Source organism: Mirounga angustirostris, unplaced genomic scaffold (assembly GCF_029215605.1).
Source record: "Mirounga angustirostris isolate CCGP_5_RB_7025 unplaced genomic scaffold, mMirAng1.0.hap1 SCAF_1, whole genome shotgun sequence".
NCBI classification, from domain to species: Eukaryota; Metazoa; Chordata; class Mammalia; order Carnivora; family Phocidae; genus Mirounga; species Mirounga angustirostris.
In genome coordinates, this window is record NW_026991709.1 from 58,492,966 (window position 1) to 58,511,168 (window position 18,203).

At 37.8% G+C, this 18,203-nt stretch overlaps 1 protein-coding gene across 4 annotated transcripts in view; it reads right to left on the minus strand.

The window, feature by feature from the left end:
• Positions 1-18,203, minus strand: part of SPICE1 (spindle and centriole associated protein 1) — a 53,728-nt gene that overhangs the window by 3,398 nt on the left and 32,127 nt on the right. For 3 of the 4 annotated variants that reach the window (XM_064591022.1, XM_045902884.3, XM_054504187.2), the window contains 5 exons: positions 13,597-13,744; positions 12,477-12,701; positions 5,637-6,124; positions 3,358-3,541; positions 720-822 (listed from right to left, as the gene is read on the minus strand). In XM_064591022.1, coding sequence (XP_064447092.1) covers positions 720-822; positions 3,358-3,541; positions 5,637-6,124; positions 12,477-12,701; positions 13,597-13,744 — 1,148 coding nt within the window. Of the gene's footprint in view, positions 1-719; positions 823-1,013; positions 1,084-3,357; positions 3,542-5,636; positions 6,125-12,476; positions 12,702-13,596; positions 13,745-18,203 lie in introns of all 4 variants that reach the window. The other variant, XR_010411499.1, reaches the window with a different exon arrangement.

Below are 18,203 nucleotides of genomic sequence, written 5' to 3' on the forward strand. Positions count from 1 at the left end.
AGTTTCACCGAATTATTAGGACCTTGCATCAGGTTGCTCCATTTATCACAATTGATGAGATAATACTGATACATTATGAATTACATCCATAGCTCGCATCAGGGTTCACCCTTTTGTTATACATTCTATGGGTTTTGATGAGTGTATAATGACAATACCCACCATTACAGTATCATGCTCTAATATTTCTAACACTAAAGGGGAAAGATGCATGTGCAGGGGCGGGGGGAAGGCCCAGCAGCGGAGGAGTAAAGAGCCCTGAACGGTAGCACAGTGTCGAGGTAAGTACAGAGAGTGGAGACAGAAGAGCCAGGTCCATCCTCAGTGCCACCCTTTACCAACCATGGGACCCATCTAAGCAAACCACCCAATTAGCTCAACGAGCTTCAGTTTCATTTATTGTAAAGGAGAAAAACACTACTGGTCAACGTACCCCCGTCATATGTTATCTCCTAATTTTATAACCTATAAAGCACTCTATATATGTGCCATTATCCTATTTTTGTCCTCAATAGCCAACCCACACTGTTCTACTTAAGGCTTGTTCCTCACTCCTCTTTTTTTTCCCCAGAAATTCTTCTCTCCAATTGCTTTATTTTCTCCACAGGAGTGAGTCTGTCTGAACCTAAGTCAAATACTGTGCACTTCCTTTTTTCACAAAGAGAAAGAAACACCACATTCTTGATTTTTTAAAATAACTGTGCATGTTGTAACCCTACCTTCTTGTATTTATCCCACTGGTAGGAGAGATAGTACTGCATTTTGAGCTTTCTGGGGCTTCAGCTCCTGGAATAGATACTTCAATTGTCCTCTTTCCTCCTTCTAAAATATAAAAATAAATATTAGTTTCATTATCTTTCATTAAAATAAAATAAAAATTTAACTTGATTTCTATCTTACTGCAAATTTCACATTACAAATTTGGAGATTCTTTCTATATTTTCATTATGGCCCACAGACACCCTTGAAGGATTTTTTTCAAAATGAACTGTGAGACAAGAAACTTTAATTACTAGTGTCAATTCAGTAGCATGCCAGTTCATAGAAAGCCAGAATCTTCAGACAAGTGGTATCATGTCAGATCTGGAAGTGAAAAACAGAAATTAAGAGCTAGCCCTAAAAATCTTAAGATTTTTGTCAAAAACAGCTTATCTAAAATTTTCAAAAAAATTAAAAAGAAAAAGGAAAATTTCTGAAGTCATTCAATAAAACTTTAAATCCTCTAAATCTACTATATTATTAGATTCCTGAAGGCATTAACTTAGGAGGGGAAAGTTGGCTGAAGAGTTCATATGGCCAATGGCAAGTATAACTGTGTTCATTTTCAATATTTCACAAGTTAGATTATCAATTAACAAATATTTACTATCTACTAAGACTTAATGTCTATACTAGACAGTTTCACAGAGGCTCTTATGAATCACTACTTAAAATCAGTGATCTTCAGGGCTTTAGTGCGTAATGAAACCGTATTTAATTGTATAACATATTCCTCCATTACCCTAGAAACCAAAGAGGTTTTGTATGGCATATGATTATATCTTTATCATCATAGCACACAAAGGTACCCGTGACACCAAGAATTTTACTTTTAAAAAGGAATATCTTGGAGATATTACCAAAAAAGCATATTCTGGAGATATAACCACTGGAATGAAAAGAACACAGTTTGCAAATTTACCAATTTGCTTTAGAACTTCAGAAAAATCATTTAACTTCTTTTCCCTCAGTTTACTTACATATCAAAAAGCTATAACATCAGCTCTGTCTACTCTCAGGGTGTGTTGGGGACTAAATAAGATAATAGACATGAAGTACTTTTAACCTTAAAGAACGATTGAAACAGAAGATGTCTAATGTAATTACAAAATTATTTTTTTTTAATATTTTATTTATTTACTTGAGAGAACAAGCAGAGGGGAGAGGTAGAGGGAGAGGGAGAAGCAGGCTTCCCGCAGAGCAGGGAGCCTGACGTGGGGCTCGATCCCAGGGATCCAGGATTGTGACCTGAGTCGAAGGCAGACGCCCAACTGACTGAGCCACCCAGGTGCCCCCCCCAATTACAAAATTATTCTTAAGAGTAATTTGCTTTATTCTTCTTCATTGCACTTAGCGCCACCTAACATTATCTCATAATGCTGGACAGGGATTTGTCCTGTTCAAAGCAGTTTCCCCAGGGCCCAGAACAGGGCGGCAGGTAGTAGATGTTCAAATGTATTGAGTGATTTAATCAGAAGTTGCCTCTACGCTTCGTGACTATGAAGAACAGCAGACTAAGCTGTCATTTGAAGAAGCCTAGAATAGCAAAGAGAAAGGGCCCTGGGGAAATGCATTATCTGTCATTTTCCAGTAATTTTTAAGAGTCTACTTTCTAGGTCTGAAGTTTCAAAAAAGAATGATTTGTAACTGAAAGAAAAAGTCTCATGAGGGAGGTGGGTGGGAGGATGGGTGAAACAGGTGAAGGCAATTAAGAGCACACTAAGCACTGAGTAATGTATAGACGTGCTGGATCATTATATTGTACACCTGAAACTAATATAACATGTTAATTATACTGGAATAAAAAAATTTTTTTAAGTCTTATTGGCAGATACCTTAAAGAAAGCCTACTTCAGCCAGCCTCAGGACAGATGAATACCTCTAAAACACCAATACTTGAGCACCTCAAGGAACATACTCCTTACTGATAGAATTATTTTCTATCCCTCACAATTAGAACCTTCTTTTATTCTGGGCCAAAATTAGTCTCTCTATAGCCTTCATACAGTTCTATCCCTTAGGGTCTTAGTAATTCAATTTTTGCCAAAGAACAACTTAAGATCTACTTCATTTCATCAATATTTTTTTGTATGTAAATATTATGACAACTAATTTATCAGTTACTATTCTGTTATTCAGAATCCCCTCTAGTTTATCACATTCTTAAGAAAACAACAGAATGGGAAGTTTAATTTACAAATGAAAATGTTTTAACTGGTTTTAATAAAATAACTTGTAATTTGTTGCTGATGAAATTCTAAATTAACATTTTGATGCTGATGTTTTATACTTAGCCACTACATAGGTCCTAAGTGAATCATACACTGTAATGAATCCCATTTACACATCAGGCAAATTAAGAACTTAGACACCAAAGATTAACTGCAGGCACCATGGAATAGCTTTCTACCAGGAGATTGGCCTTCTAGTCTTATTTCTGTCACTTATTCTGTGACTTAGGTCTGTTTCTTTCTATGTAAAATTGAAGGCACTGAAATATATGCTTTGAGATTTCTTTCAGCTCAATATATACTCGCACAATCAAGAAAGTGAAAACTCCCATGTGCCTGGCTCTTAAATCATGAATTTGTGACCAACCAGTCCATGCTCTGAGAGGTGATGGAATGGGTGACACCAGTGGAGAGGAAAGATTCAGGCCAATAAGTTTCTGCTGCTCTATTAACTGCAAGAGTTTTCCACGAGCCTCCATACTCTGCCGATTCAATTCTGCAATCCGTTCCTCCATGCTACTTGGTATTAGAGGTTGTGTTGCTGGAAAAGTCTTAAAAAAAAAAAAAAAAAAAAAAAAAAGACACAAATTCCACATTAAAAACAATCCAAACAATTTTGACTTTTTGTAAAAATTAACTTTTCCACTAAGAGCCAGCTAGTTAGTATTCACAGCCCTTACTATAGGTAACCTTGAATAGCAGGCAAAGAATAAAAGTCATTTAATTGAAAAATTAGGGCTAAAGGAAAGGGATACTAATCATTCTGATACTCGTACCACATAAGCCCTCTAGTCCCTGTGTCCACGGAGAATGTCTGTGGGACAAAGCTTCCCCGAATCTCTTCGGGTCTGTTGAGGTACACAAAAGATCCCATGAGCAAAGACAGTACTGCTAGTGACCTGCCTTCTAAGTAACAGGTCTATTAATGATAGATCTGTGGTTTGAATCTCAATACAGAAAAGAGGATCTGCTGTACTCGAGAGAGGCTTCTATCATCCCAATCGTCATATATGCACCATGAGTTATTTGGCAAAGATTTCTAGGAATCTTATCACTCTTCTTGACCAGGGGTCAGCCGCCCCAAGCCATGTTTGGCCTCAGATATCTAATTTGAGAAATGTGGTGACCGGAAAGGAATATGAGAGGTAGAGTAAAAAAGCCACCCAAGGAATATAACATAAGTTTAATATGAAAATTCCTGAGAGGAATATATGTGTCATTCTTGATTATTTCATTTAGTTAAATATAACCCTTTGGGATAAAACAATTCCTAATAGAAATCACTATTTTATAACTTATGCACATTAATAAAAAAGAGATAAGCAAAACAGTTTAAATTAAAGATCACTCTGAAATTCAGATTATGACAAAGAGGGTGGTGAGGACAATAATAATAGATTGTCCTCACTAGCCTGATCTATATACGAATTAGAAAAGCAGGCAAGCTCAATTTTTAACTCTGTTGCCTTTTTAAAAACCAAGAGTTACCTGTTTTGAATAACTTTCAAAATTCTGCAAACACAGAAATGCCTCCAATGACTCAGAATTAAGGCAGTCTGTACTTACACACATCTACACCGATGGCTACTGCCTACTCCTAAGACTTCTTCCTGGTAAAAGACTACCAGTCCCTTCTGTGACTCCACACTCATACTGCCCTTACTTCCTATGAGCCTGTGCTGACAGAGGTGGCCTTTATCCCCCACCCCCACCTCTTCCTAAACTTCCTCATGAAAGCCCTCAATCTACCATTGGTAAAGTCCTTTATAGAAGCAATCACCTCTGGAACCCCTAATCCATAAAGCTGCCCAGCTCCTTCCCACTGCTAAAACACTCTTCCATCTCCTATCAGAACCCTGACAGGAGCCACTCTGGCTCACAAAGGGGTAAAAGGAAGTATCTCCCATCACTGGGACCAGTATAAGAACGTGTGTTATAAACACTCCCCAGCTGGAATTTAGAATCCCTTTTCTCCCCACGAACAAGAAAATGAAGATTTAAGTTACCAGGTTAGCCTACAAAATTCCTTCACTATAATAAGCAGATTTTTGCTATTCAAAGTATAATCCTCGGTCAGGTACCCTCTGGGAACTTGTCAAAAATGCACAAGTACCATCTCAGAACTGCTCAATCAGAAACTGCATTTTAGCAAGATCTCCAGATGATTCATACATAAAGTCTGACTTTAATAATCCTTTAAAACATCATTTCTATAGGAAAATGCATTCTGTGTCCTAAAAAATTAACTCCTCATGAATTGAGGGCCAGCTACACTTAATTCTCTTGTATGAGCCCCTGTAAGAGTAAAAATGCTTTCAATTAAAATGTAGTTGTATGGCAGGCTTTCAACTCATACTAATTCTGCCTTTTATATTTATAACTTCATTTGCAGCTTAATTTCAGCTTTCCTACACATTTTACCTTTGTCCTATTTTTCTCATTCATTTTCCTCATTTTCTATTTTATGTTGTCCTCTTTTACTGTATGTGTTAAATAAACTGATAAATAACTTTTCTTATTTCGTGATGAGGACAAAACAAAGCATAAGCCTTCTACCAGCAGCCTTGAAGATATCCAGGATCACTTTGCTCCAGCAAAGTACTTACATTCCTAAATGTCCCTAGTCAACCCTTAACTGGTACTCACTGCAGTCATGTCGCTCACGTGACTTGTCTCTTGTTTGTTTAATTCCCGAACTCCATCCCCTTGCTCTCCTCCTGGCCCAATATTATTCAGATGTGCCTTGATAGCTGAATTCTGCAGTGTCAACTCAGCAATTCGTGCCATGATGTCTTTTCTTTGTATTAACGCCTCATTTGTTCTAAGCTGCTGCCCGTCTCCCAGTACCAGGGGCTCTTCTGAGAACTCGGGGATTCTGGTCTGCTGAGTGTTTGAATGGGAACTACAGAAGGGCTGTGAGAGGTTAACAAAAGGAGCCTGGGCTTTGTTCTCCAGATCTTCCCCCATGTGAGACACCCTCCACCTCTGAGTGAAGAGACGACTCTCTTCACTTGAATTCTGATTGTCTGTGTCAGTAGGTAAGGTCTTTTTTTCCCAATTTTGTTCCTTCTCAATTATTTCCACAGTTGGAGGAATTCTTGGAGCAGGACGAGTTTGAACAGTCCTCCTCAATACTGTAGATAAAATTAAAACAGAATAAACATGCAATCATTTAGCCACAGACTGGCACCACAATCATCTCATTATTCATCATGAGAAGTGTATTCCAATAGAAGGGTCTGGCTTCTAAATGCCTAAATTATTTTAGCAGGGAATATACCAGCAATGCCACATCAAACAATCAAATACAGAGACTTTTATATTCCTTAAGGCTTTATTGGTATCCTTGTAAAAAAGTCTGCCAAGTTCACATTTTAATACATGTATTAACTCATATCTGGGAATCTTGGGGGTGGAGGGAGTATAAATACCTACCGTAAACTGAAGATGATCAGGAAAGGCATCTCTGAAGAAGTAAAATTTAAAAATGATTACATATGTGGCAGAAAGCAGAGCAAAGAACATTACAGGCAGAAAGAACAACATATGTGAACTCCCCAAAATAGGAAAAATTAAAGAAGTGAGGCCAATTTAGTGTAACACAGCAACAAGGGAGAACTGGAAAAATATGAGATTGGAGAGGTGTACAGAAACTATTTCTTACAGAGCTTTTTAAGCCATGTTAAGAATTTTATAATTTAATCCAAGAGCAATGAAACATGGAGAAGGTTTGGCAATGACTCAATTTATATTTCTTAAATGCTGTGTTAACTGGAAGATCCAGGAATGGAAGTAGGGAGACCAGTAAGCCATTGTGGTAGTCTAGGAGAAAGATGATGATAGCTCCAATGAAGGTATTTTGGCTACAGAGATGGAGAGAAGTGGGTAAATTTGAGAACTATTTTGGCAAAAGATCTAAGAGTGATGAACTAGAAGTAGGGAGTAAAGGAAACACACAGATCAAGATGGCATGCGCAACTGAGTGGGCAGTGATACGATTTATAGAGATGGAGAAGGTAAGAACAGATTTAGGGGAAGGGAAGCTATCAAGAATTCCACTTTGAACAGGATAAGTTTAAGTGCCTGATGATTTATCCTAATATCCGTCTAAGCAGATGGACTCGTGAGTCAGAAACTCAAGAGAGTCATCTAGGCAAAGATACAAAACTGGAAGTCACTGGCATATAGACAGTATTGGGAGCAATGAGAATGACTGAGATTATCTAGAGAAAAAGAATCAAGTGAGAAAAGAAATCAATACTGACACATGAGGAAGTCAACATGTAGAGCTGCACAGAGAGGAGAAGCTAGCAAAGCAGACTGAAATGGAGCAGCCAGAATGGTTAGAGAAATACTACAAGAATGTAGTATGAAGGAAACCAAGAGGGAGTGGTTATCCATATATATTACCTTAAGACCTAGAAACACAAAGACAGAAGAAAAGTACACTGGAGTTACTAACCTGGAGGCCACTGAAGCCCTTAGGAGTAGTTTAGGCGAAATGACCTATTAGGGAGAGAATTGGGGAGACAGAGCTCCTAGTTCAAGACTACAGACTCACCTCCTTTCACTGACAATGAGGAAATTAAAAAACAAACCCACATCAGTAAAGATTATGGTCTAGGAAGAGTCATTAGCAAAGGACATATTTAGACACATTTCTGGAAGACTGAAAGTGGATGGGAAGTGTATGAAAGAATGAATTGAACAGGGCGCCTGGGTGGCTCAGTTGGTTAAGCGACTGCCTTCGGCTCAGGTCATGATCCTGGAGTCCCGGGATCGAGTCCCGCATCGGGCTCCCTGCTCGGCAGGGGGTCTGCTTCTCCCTCTGACCCTCCTCCCTCTCATGCTCTCTGTCTCTCATTCTGTCTGTCTCAAATAAATAAATAAAATCTTAAAAAAAAAAAAAAAAAGAATGAATTGAATAAAAGCCACAGTTCTGAACATGTATATGTTATAAGGAAGCTACAGGTAAAAGCCAGTCTTTGGGAGAACCCAAAAAAGGCTGCTAGCTCAAAGCTGACTGTACAGAGGGAGAAAGTGAGAAGTAGGCTAAAAATTGGAGAATAACTTGAAAGTTCATCTACCTTATAGTTATGTTGGTCAAGCGGTGCTCACTACTTGCCCCACCCATTCTCAAAAGCAAAAAAAAACAGCATTGGGGAGAGCAAATGTGGTAGCCCCAGTGAAATAGCTGGATACTACTTACATACCCTAAAAGGAAGCCTGCAGTTAACAGAGCATGTCCATATATACAAAGCAACTGTTGAAGGGAAAGCCTATTGGGAAAACAGACCTAGATCAACCTACACCCCAGAAGAGAAAACCTATGCCAACCACCTATAACATTCAGTCTAGTCATTTATTCTTAACTATGATGGGCAATAAAGAATCACCAGACATACGAGGAAAACCAACACAACCAGCACAAAAGAGAAGAACCAGGAAAGGAAAACAGAACAGAAGACTAAGAAGAGAAGGAAAATTCGGATCAGAAGATAATAAAATTCTAACAGGTATACTCAGAAGAGAGTTCCTGGAAGATAATGCAATGTTTTTGTTTGTTTGTTTTTAATTTTATTTATTTATTTGAGAGAGTGAGAGAGCACACAGAGGGAGAGGGACTCGATCCCAGGACTCTGAGATCATGACCTGAGCCAAAGGCAGCCGCTTAACCAACCAAGCCACAACCATGCATTTGTAATAAGCATCAAAGAAAACAGGACGATCAAACACCAAGAAAGGTCTCTTGCTTAGAAATTAAAAATATAATTTGGTATAATTAAAAAAAAATAAAAGGCTTGACTATAAAGTGAAAAAAATCTTCCAGAATATAAGAAGCAAGATATAAGGCTTATAGAAAATGTTCCAGAAGGTCAATATACTATTTTCTAAAACTGCAGAAAGTCACATGTCTTCAAGTCCAAAAGGTCCCACTGGTGCCTCATAGTGCAATGAGAGGAGAAAAAAAAAAAAAAAAAAAAACATATTTAGACACACCTTATGCAAGGTCAGAATAAAAATAAAGGAATCCTAAAGCTTCCACAGAGAAAAAGTACATCACATACAAAGAAATAAAAGTTAGATATTACATCATACATCTCAACTGCAACAGCAGATACTAATAGTCAATAGAACAATGCCTCGAATTTCTCAGGGTAAAGGATTATGGACCTAGAATTCTATATCTAGCCAAATTATCAACCAAGTGTAATAGAAAAGTAAAAATATTCTCAGATTTTTAAGAACTTAGGGTTTACCTTCTATACACCCATTCTGATGATTTCTTTCAGAAACTTGAGGGAGAAAACCAAAGAGGAAGAAGTGGGATCCAGGAAATAGTAGATACAACCCAGGAGTGTGACGTTAGCAAGTCCCAGGATAAGAGGTGTGCAGTGGGCCCAGCAAGCAATCAGTGCCGACTGGAGCAGGGGTCAAAGAGCTTTGGGAATTATCTCTGGAATGAAAGCGGATTCCATGCCACAGACAGTAACTAAAGGACTAGAAGATATTATTCATGTGTAAACAAGAGGGTAAAAGCAATTCGAAACTCCGGGAAAAACAAAAATTGAACAAGAAAGTCAGTATAAATATAGAGCAAACTTAAATATTCTGAGCAACTGATTAAATGAAATAAAGGAAATTCACTTTGATCTTCATACTAAGAACTTTTTCCTTCCTGTGGCACAAAGATTGATAGGACAAAACAGTCATTTGTTTTCAACTTTCAGTGTCCACCTATAGACAAGACACAGAAGACATAATTGCGGTAATGGAACAAAGTAAATGTCACCAAACTTGATACGGTAAAAGGAAGTGTAGGCTGAATGAAGGTGAGAAATGGAAGCAAAGGAGAGCCAGAAGGGAAGCGGCTCTCGTAGAGGAAAGCCAAGAGATACTGCATAGAGTTAACAGAGAAGACATAGAAAGTATTTGAAGTCACAAAGTTAAGCAACAGAAGAATTAAGCATTAAAATATAATCATCCAAATTAGATAGAGAAGGGAAGTAGGAGTTAATATTCATTAAACCCTCTTCTTTAATAAAGGACAGTCTATAATTATTGTCTAAAGTTAACATTTAAGAAAAAATATATAAAAATATTTTATATTAATTATGGCAACCACCACAAGATAAGTAGAAATCAAACTGGGAAAAAATGCATCCCTCTTAGGGCAGGCCTAAAGATGAAAGAGGAAGAGACCTTTGTATGTGCTTTTTTTAACCACATGAAAATATAAATTAGAGCTGATGCTTGAAAATGAAGAATGGGAGATAAGAAAATGAAAACAGCATATATACACTATTCTTTCAAAAAGTGTGGCTGTAAAAGAAAGTAGAAGTCAAACAGTAGCTAAAGGAAATGATCTATAATGGGAAATTCTAGAGCAATGCTGGCCATTATAACAGTCTCTGGCCATATGCAGTTATTCAAATTCAAATTCATTAAAGTTAAATAAAATTAATAATTCAGTTCTTCAGTCACATTAGCCACATTTCAAGTTCCCCCTTATGCTAGTGGCTACCACAATAAATGGAGCAGACACAGAACATTTTCATCATCACAGAAAGTTCTACTGGACAGAGCTGTTCCAGAGCATAACCAAATACTAATAAAGGGCCCGATGTATCTCCCACCTTTATCCACATGTTCAGCTTAACTCAACAATTTTTTATACGTGAGCATTCTAAATAAAATGCCGAAAAATATGATGACAAAACTTCACCAACTAAGAATACATGTTCAAAGGTTATTCCATCTACACACTGTGAAAGAAATGTGTGGCATTATTTTCAACGCAAACCTGCTAACAAAGGGGTGTCTATAACAGTCCCCAAATAATTTGCTTTAGTGAACATTTAGCATATTTGTAATCAGAGTAAAAATATTTGTGGTAATTGTTTCTTTAAAAAAACTTAGGGGTGCCTGGGTAGCTCAGTTCGTTAAACATTCGACTCTTTGATCTCAGCTCAGGTCTTGATCTCGGGGTCGTGAGTTCATGCCTGTGTTGGGCTCCACACTAAAAGTGGAGCCTACTTTAAAAAAAAAAAAAAAAAAAGAACTTCAAGTTATCTTACTATCACCAGTGGGAAATAATTTACAATACCTCAAAAGAGATCATTAGACAAGCTTATTAATACCATGTAAACATTTGAAAGGTTACTTTGAGGAATGAAAATCTAACCTCAACAGAAATCAGAACTGAAATCATATTTCCTAAATATTTCCTAGCCAGAGTTAGTAATACTCTCTAGCCTCTGAAGAGGAAATACCAAATCACAGAACTGTATAGCTGGAGGAACATTAAAGATAAAAGAAAAATCTCTCATTTTGGAGCTAGGAAAATGAATGCAGAGAAGGTAAGTGTCTTAGCTCTAAGCCTCCCAGATAGTCATCGGATGGGCCAAGAGTCTAGCACTTCTGACCCTCAGCCTAGCACTGTCTCCTTACACCACAAAGATCTGACAGACTTTACAATCGCATAATAAATGCCAAAACAAATTTTATAATGGCAAGGACTTGTCATTTTCTTTAACCCTTATGGCCTCTTCATGTCCTTTATTGAAAAGGTACAGAAAATCTGACCAAATTTCTAAGTTCCAATGACAGTAAAAGTTATTATTCTGTTCCCCTATGTAAGAAAGTAAACACTTGAAGAAAATAAAGAAATAAAAATGTATGCAAATCAGGGCTGAATAACATTTTTCTAAAAACAATGGAGGTGAGTCTAAGGTATAAGGTAGTTTTTTGACTGAAGAATTGTTTTGAAAATGAAAAAAAAAAAAAAGGCTCTATAGCTCCAGAAAAATGCACAGGTGGACAAATAAACATAATTTTCCAAACAATGAAACACTCCATGGTACTTCTGAAGACCATCCAGGAACCCCCAAGTTAAGAACCTCTGGGCTAAGGATTAACAATAAATTTTTAAAATTTTATTCTAAACTCTATATATGTCCTGCAAAAAGTGACCTGAAAGCTATTTTTAATTGTCCATCAACTTTCATTATAGAATTACCTCAACTGACTAAGCTAAACAAGTTTCAGTGATAAAGGGGTTAATAACCAAATCTGATTTACAAAATCCTTATAGTCACAGTTCCTATCTTTCCTTAGCTAAACTTTCATTACTCTCTCTCTGGAGTATAATCTGTTTCTTACCCTTTCCTATGCTCCTGGACCATAGGGAAAAGAGGATTTCCCTTACTCCACATTTCAATGCTGAGGACTTTGATCTTTTGGTTTGATTTAGTATTTACAATGTCTAATAGAACAGATACTTAATGAAATTTAATGTGACATTTCACCATAGGTATAACACACATGATAAAAATTACCCTGAAAAATCCTCCTTTAGCTTAAAGGTTATGTGTGGCAATCAATATCTTTCAGAATTCCGTTTACAGGGTAACAATGGACACCATATGTTACATATATAAAGCATAAAAAAACAACTGTCACACAGCTTAGAGGAAGCCTGCTTACCGTCCTGCAAGGGAGAGAATCCAGAGTTGCTCTTCTGCCTGGGTGGTGTTAACAACACAGCCGGTTCAAATATATGCGCTGGAAAACTGTTAGTCAGATTCACACTATCCAGGGGAGTGGGCACCTGAGACAGTTTAACAGGCAAGTCTTCCTGTGCGAATTCAGCCAATTCTTCCCCTCTGGACACCAATGGCATGGAGACATTAGCATTTACAACAGGGCCCTCTGAAGAAGATGAGAGGCTATCAGCACTTACAACCATGGATATATTGCAGGTATTTATACTTACATGCATTTCCACAGAAAGCAAAATCACATGGACTCTAGAGCCTTCACTTTCTAGGCCATATCCTCCTTTAGCTGTAACTCACACCCAAGGCTCCCGAGGGGCCAGCACTGGGAAGAAGAGGCTGTTTTTGAGAAAAGCACTTAGTCCTTGAGACCTGCCCCAGCCACTGAGTTTCTCTCATCCAAGTTAAATTTTAGTCAGCCACTTCTTAGAATCCCTCCTGAGAAAACACTCCTAAATACATAAAATACTTAACACACATAGATACTCATCAAAGTATTACTTAGAAGCAAAAAACATGAAAAAGCCTAACTGTCCTTTTCAGGCTCTGACATAGGGATGGCACAGGAAGTGAAGAAAGGCTTTCCAAACATCACCACAAATGAACAAAAGTTGTGCATTTCTAAAACTCAGAATTTCTTTTTCTTTCCAAGACCATCTCCTCTCCTCTCGAACCTGGTGCACAGTGATGAAAAGTGTTGGCACTAAAGCCCCACTAGTCTAGGAAGCAAATTCTGCTACTTCCTAGTTGTGTGATCTTGCTAAGCTACCAATCCTCCCAAAGCCTTGGTTTTCTCATAGTGCAAGTAGGGATAACAGTGATACTTACCTCATAAAACTACTATGAGGACTAAATGAGATAATACACATAAAACACTTAAAAAGTGCCTGGCATAGAGCAAGTACCCAATAAATATTAGCTGGAAATAGTGATGGCAACTGTCATAGTGACAATGCTATATATGTATATGTGACCAATAACATGTAAGTTTACAGTTTTGTTTACTCTGTGTTTTAATACCAACCTGGGATAATAAAGACCACACTCACCAGGATTGTCTATAATTTTCCTACTCGTGGATCCCCTTTCTGATGCCTGACATTCTTTGTTGCTTTTTATCACTGGACAGTTCTTCATGGCATGTGTGAGCGATATAAGTTGCTCATCTGTTGTGACCATGTATTGCTGAAGTCTTGCCTGGAGAAAAAAGAATGAAATAACATCATTGGCATACCAGACATCAGATCATCACCTAGATATGTAGAACTGTATCATTACTTTAATTACTCTAGGAACTCCGGACTTTCATTCAAATACTAAAATCATGCATTTGTAAGAACACATAATCATAAATGTTTTAAAAGTCCCATGACAGAGGAATGGTTAAATGTATCATGCAATATTATTAATTACTAAATACACTACAACAACAATAAGAATTAACCTTTTTACAGGGCTTCTGATCTATAAAACCTTTTTAGATAAATGATATCAACTGACTCAAGATAATTTAATAGAATATATAAACATGACCCTGTAAGAATTTATGTATATAAAATAATGTTAAGAGAAAATATACACATAGAAATAAGAAATATTATACACACATATATATGTGTATATATATCCATGTATATATATATATATATATCCCTGTATGTGTGTGTGTATATATATATATGTATATATTTCCAAAATGTACAGACATTTGATAAAAATCACAGATGGTCAGAAGTGAGAAGGATTATTAGTGGGACTACTGAATGAAGTATACTAAACAATTTCATACCAGCCCAAATTTTTCCCAAATTCCACAATCATTTCCAATGACCTACTCAGCATCTCCATCTAGAGATGGAGAACTCACTCACATAGGCTTCTCAAATTTAACACGTACAAAACCAAACTCCCCCTGAACATTCCCACCTCATCAACAGCAACTCCATCCTTCTAAATGCTCAGTCCCTAACTGTGGAATCACCCTTGACTCCTCCCACATCCTCTCCTTCACCCCATATCCAACCCATTGGCAAATCCTACTGCTTGCCTTTAAAATATATTCATAATTAAGTTACTTTTCACAGCTTCTCCCACTTCCAACTAGACCAGACTGCCAGATCACCTGAATTGTTTCAATTACTCCTATGTGTAACACTCTGCTTCTATGTCTAACCACCTACAGTCTAGTTCTATACTGTTCCCAAAAAAGCTTGAAGCACCTTGGGGCACTAGAGTGAACTCACAGGGGCACCACAGGACATTTTAAATTTTTGAGGAAAACACTGCTGTTCAACATCTGTCAGGCACCAGTGAACCAGTGAACCAGTCTGAGGTAGCTCACAGCTTCAACATTAGATCAAAATACATTTCTTTTGATGATGTCGGATCTTCATGAAACTGGGTTTTCGTTAGCTGCCATGCTAAAAAGCAAAACTGTGTAAAAATTATTGTGGAATAAGAAATAAGAGTGACAGTATCCAATATGATTCCGAGCTTTGATCTTTTTTTCCCTGGGATCTTTTTTTCCCTTTGATCTTTTTTGTCTGGAAAACTCTTTCTCTCTCCTTCTATTTTGAATGACAGCCTTGCTGGATAAGTATTCTTGGCTGCATATTTTTCCCATTCAGCACACTGAATATATTCTGCCACTTTCTTCTGGCTGCCAAGTTTCTGTGGACGGATCTGCTGAGAATCTGATCTGTCTTCCCTCGTAGGTTAAGGACTTTTCCCCTTGCTGCTTTCAGGATTCTTTCCTTGTCTGTGTATTTTGTGAATTTGACTATGCTATGCCTTGGCGATGGCCGGCTTTTGTTGAATTTAATGGGAGTTCTCTGTGCTTCTTGGATTTTGATATCTGCTTCCTTCCTCAGATTAGGGAAATTGTCAGCTATAATTTGCTCGAATAAACCTTCTGCCTCTTTTTCTTCTCTTCATCTTCTGGGACTCCTATGATACAAATGTTACTCCATTTTAATAAGTTACATTGTTCCCTAAGTCTACCCTCATGTCCATTACCTTTGTTTCCCTCTTCTTTTCAGCTTCATTATTTTCCATGATTTTATCTTCTATATCACTGATTCGTTCCTCTGCTTCGTCCATCCTCATTTTTATGGCATCCATTCAGGGCTCCATCTCAGTTGTAGCATTTTTAATTTCTCCCTGACTAGATTTTAGTTCTTTTATCTCTGCAGTAAGGGATTCTCTAGTGTCTTCTATGCTTTTTTCAAGCCCAGCTGATATCCTTATAATTGTTGTTTTAAATTCTAGTTCAGACATCTTACTTATATCTGCATTGAATAAATATCTGGCCATCATTTCTTCCTGTTCTTTCTTTTGGGGTAAATTCCTCCATCTTGTCATTTTGGAGTGGGGGAAAAAAAGCAAAATAAAACAAAGTAAAAATTAAAAAATTAAAAAATTAAATTAAAAAATAAAATACATACAGGAAGCTAGATGCTAGGTGTGTTTTGGTCTGCTTGTTAGGAGAAGCTCGATAGAAAAAGGTAGAAAGCAAGAAAAAAAGAAAAAAATTTTAAATTTTTATATATATATAAAATAAAATAATAAATTGCTTTCTGTATCTAAAAAACAAACAACAAATAAAAACAAAGACAAAAAACAAACACACACACACACAAAACCCCAAAGGACGCTAGATCCTTTTTCCCCTAAAGCCGAAGCTTTGCAGCACTCTATGATCAGTAGACTCGGTGTGGCTGGTCTTCTGGGGAAGGGGCTGCTGCTCAGATTCTCAGGTGGAATTGCCCTAGTGGAGATGTGCCTGCATGTAGCAGGGGGGCGGGGCTTAGTGTAGCAGCTCCGTTCTCCACTTGGTGGCACTGTTTAGCTCACTGAGGTGGGTCAAGCTGGTGGGCATGGGGAGAAGATGGTTCTACCCCATTCTCTCCTCTCCAGAGCAGGAAACGCAGGCCACCCCTCTTCAGTAAGCCCTCACAGACGCTAAAACAGCAACCCCTCCTGTGTTCGTGGTTTCTGTCAGATCCCTGCCTTCACCCTGTGTGTGTCCGAGCTATCCACTGCCAAATGGTGAAGCACTCTTGTGTCTTATCTTAGACTCGGCTGTGTCTCAAAACCCCACACTTCAGAGACCCCCACAGCACTGACAGGCACTGATCCTCTGGAGGAAAGTCTCCCTGCATTGTGACCAGTGCCAGCTTGTCCCAGAAGACAGCCTACTACTCTCCCTTTCCCACATTCCACTCCAGTGGTTTTTTAGCTCAATAGCCATGCTTCCACCTCAAGACCTTTGGACCTGCTGTTCTAGACTGCCTAGATTGCTCTTCTCTCAGCTATCACTCACTTCTTCACCTTCTTCAGGCCTTTGTTCAAATGCCATTTCCTCAAACAGGCATGGCCCATCCCAATTACAATTCCCCACCCTAGGTACTTCCTGTGCCTCTTATCTGCTTTATTCTTCGTTACAGTACATATCACCATCTAACTTACAATATACTTCACTTTTTTTTTTTTTAAGGATTTATTTAGAATAAGCTCCACAGAGCAAAGATTTCTTCTTTGTTCATGACTGTATCTTCTGCACCAAGAACAGTGCCAGGCCCAAATCAATAAAGATTTGTTGAGTCAATTAGTACATTTTAAAGCTGCTCATCTTTCCAAGAGAATTGATAACCTAAGTTCACACAAATACTTGTACATGAATGTTCATAGCAGCATTATTCATTCATAATACAGAAAAAGGTAGAAACAACTCAAATGGCCATCAGTTGATGAATGGATAAGCAAAATGAGGTATATCCATATAATGGAATACTGGTGGACAACAAAAAGGAATGAACTACTGACATGTGCTACAACATAGTTAAGCCCTGAAAACATTATGCTAAGTGAAAGAAATCTGACACAAAAGATCACATATTGCATGATTCCATTTATATGAAATATCCACATTTGGCATATCTATAGAAACACAAAGTAGATTTCTAATTGCCAGAGACTTCAGGGGGCACAGAATGAACAGTGACTGCTAACAAGCTTGGGGTTTCTCTTTGGAGTGAGGAAAATATTCTGGAATTAGATAATGGTGCTGGTGTACAACTCTGTGAATATAGTAAAAACCACTGAGCTGTACACTTTAATAAGATAATTAAATGGTATGTGAACTGTATAGGTCAATAAAAAATTGCATTATATCTAATGTCCATTGATACAATACAACTTGCCTACTAACTATTGCTTTTCTAGTCTCTTTTGGCTGATAAATAAAAGTAATAATAACTGTCAATGGAGAACAAAGAGATGAATAAAACCATCTCTGCCCTCAAGCAGCTCAGTCTTTTTTTTTTTTAAGATTTTATTTATTCATTTGTCAGACAGAAAGAAAGCACAGGCAGGGGGAACAGCAGGGAGAAGGAGAAGCAGGCTCCCTGCTGAGCAAGAAGCCCAATGCAGGACTTGATCCCAAGACCCTGGAATCATGACCTGAGCCGAAGGCAGACGCTTAACCGACTGAGCCACCCAGGTGTCCCTCAAGCAGCTCAGTCTTGATGACAGGTATACATGTATGTTTAACATAATTTGGTAAATGCAATGACAGCAGTATCCAGAGAGTACCAAAAGGGCACAAATAAAGAATATTTAATGCAGCACTGAGGCAGTACGATTAGTTTCTAGAAGA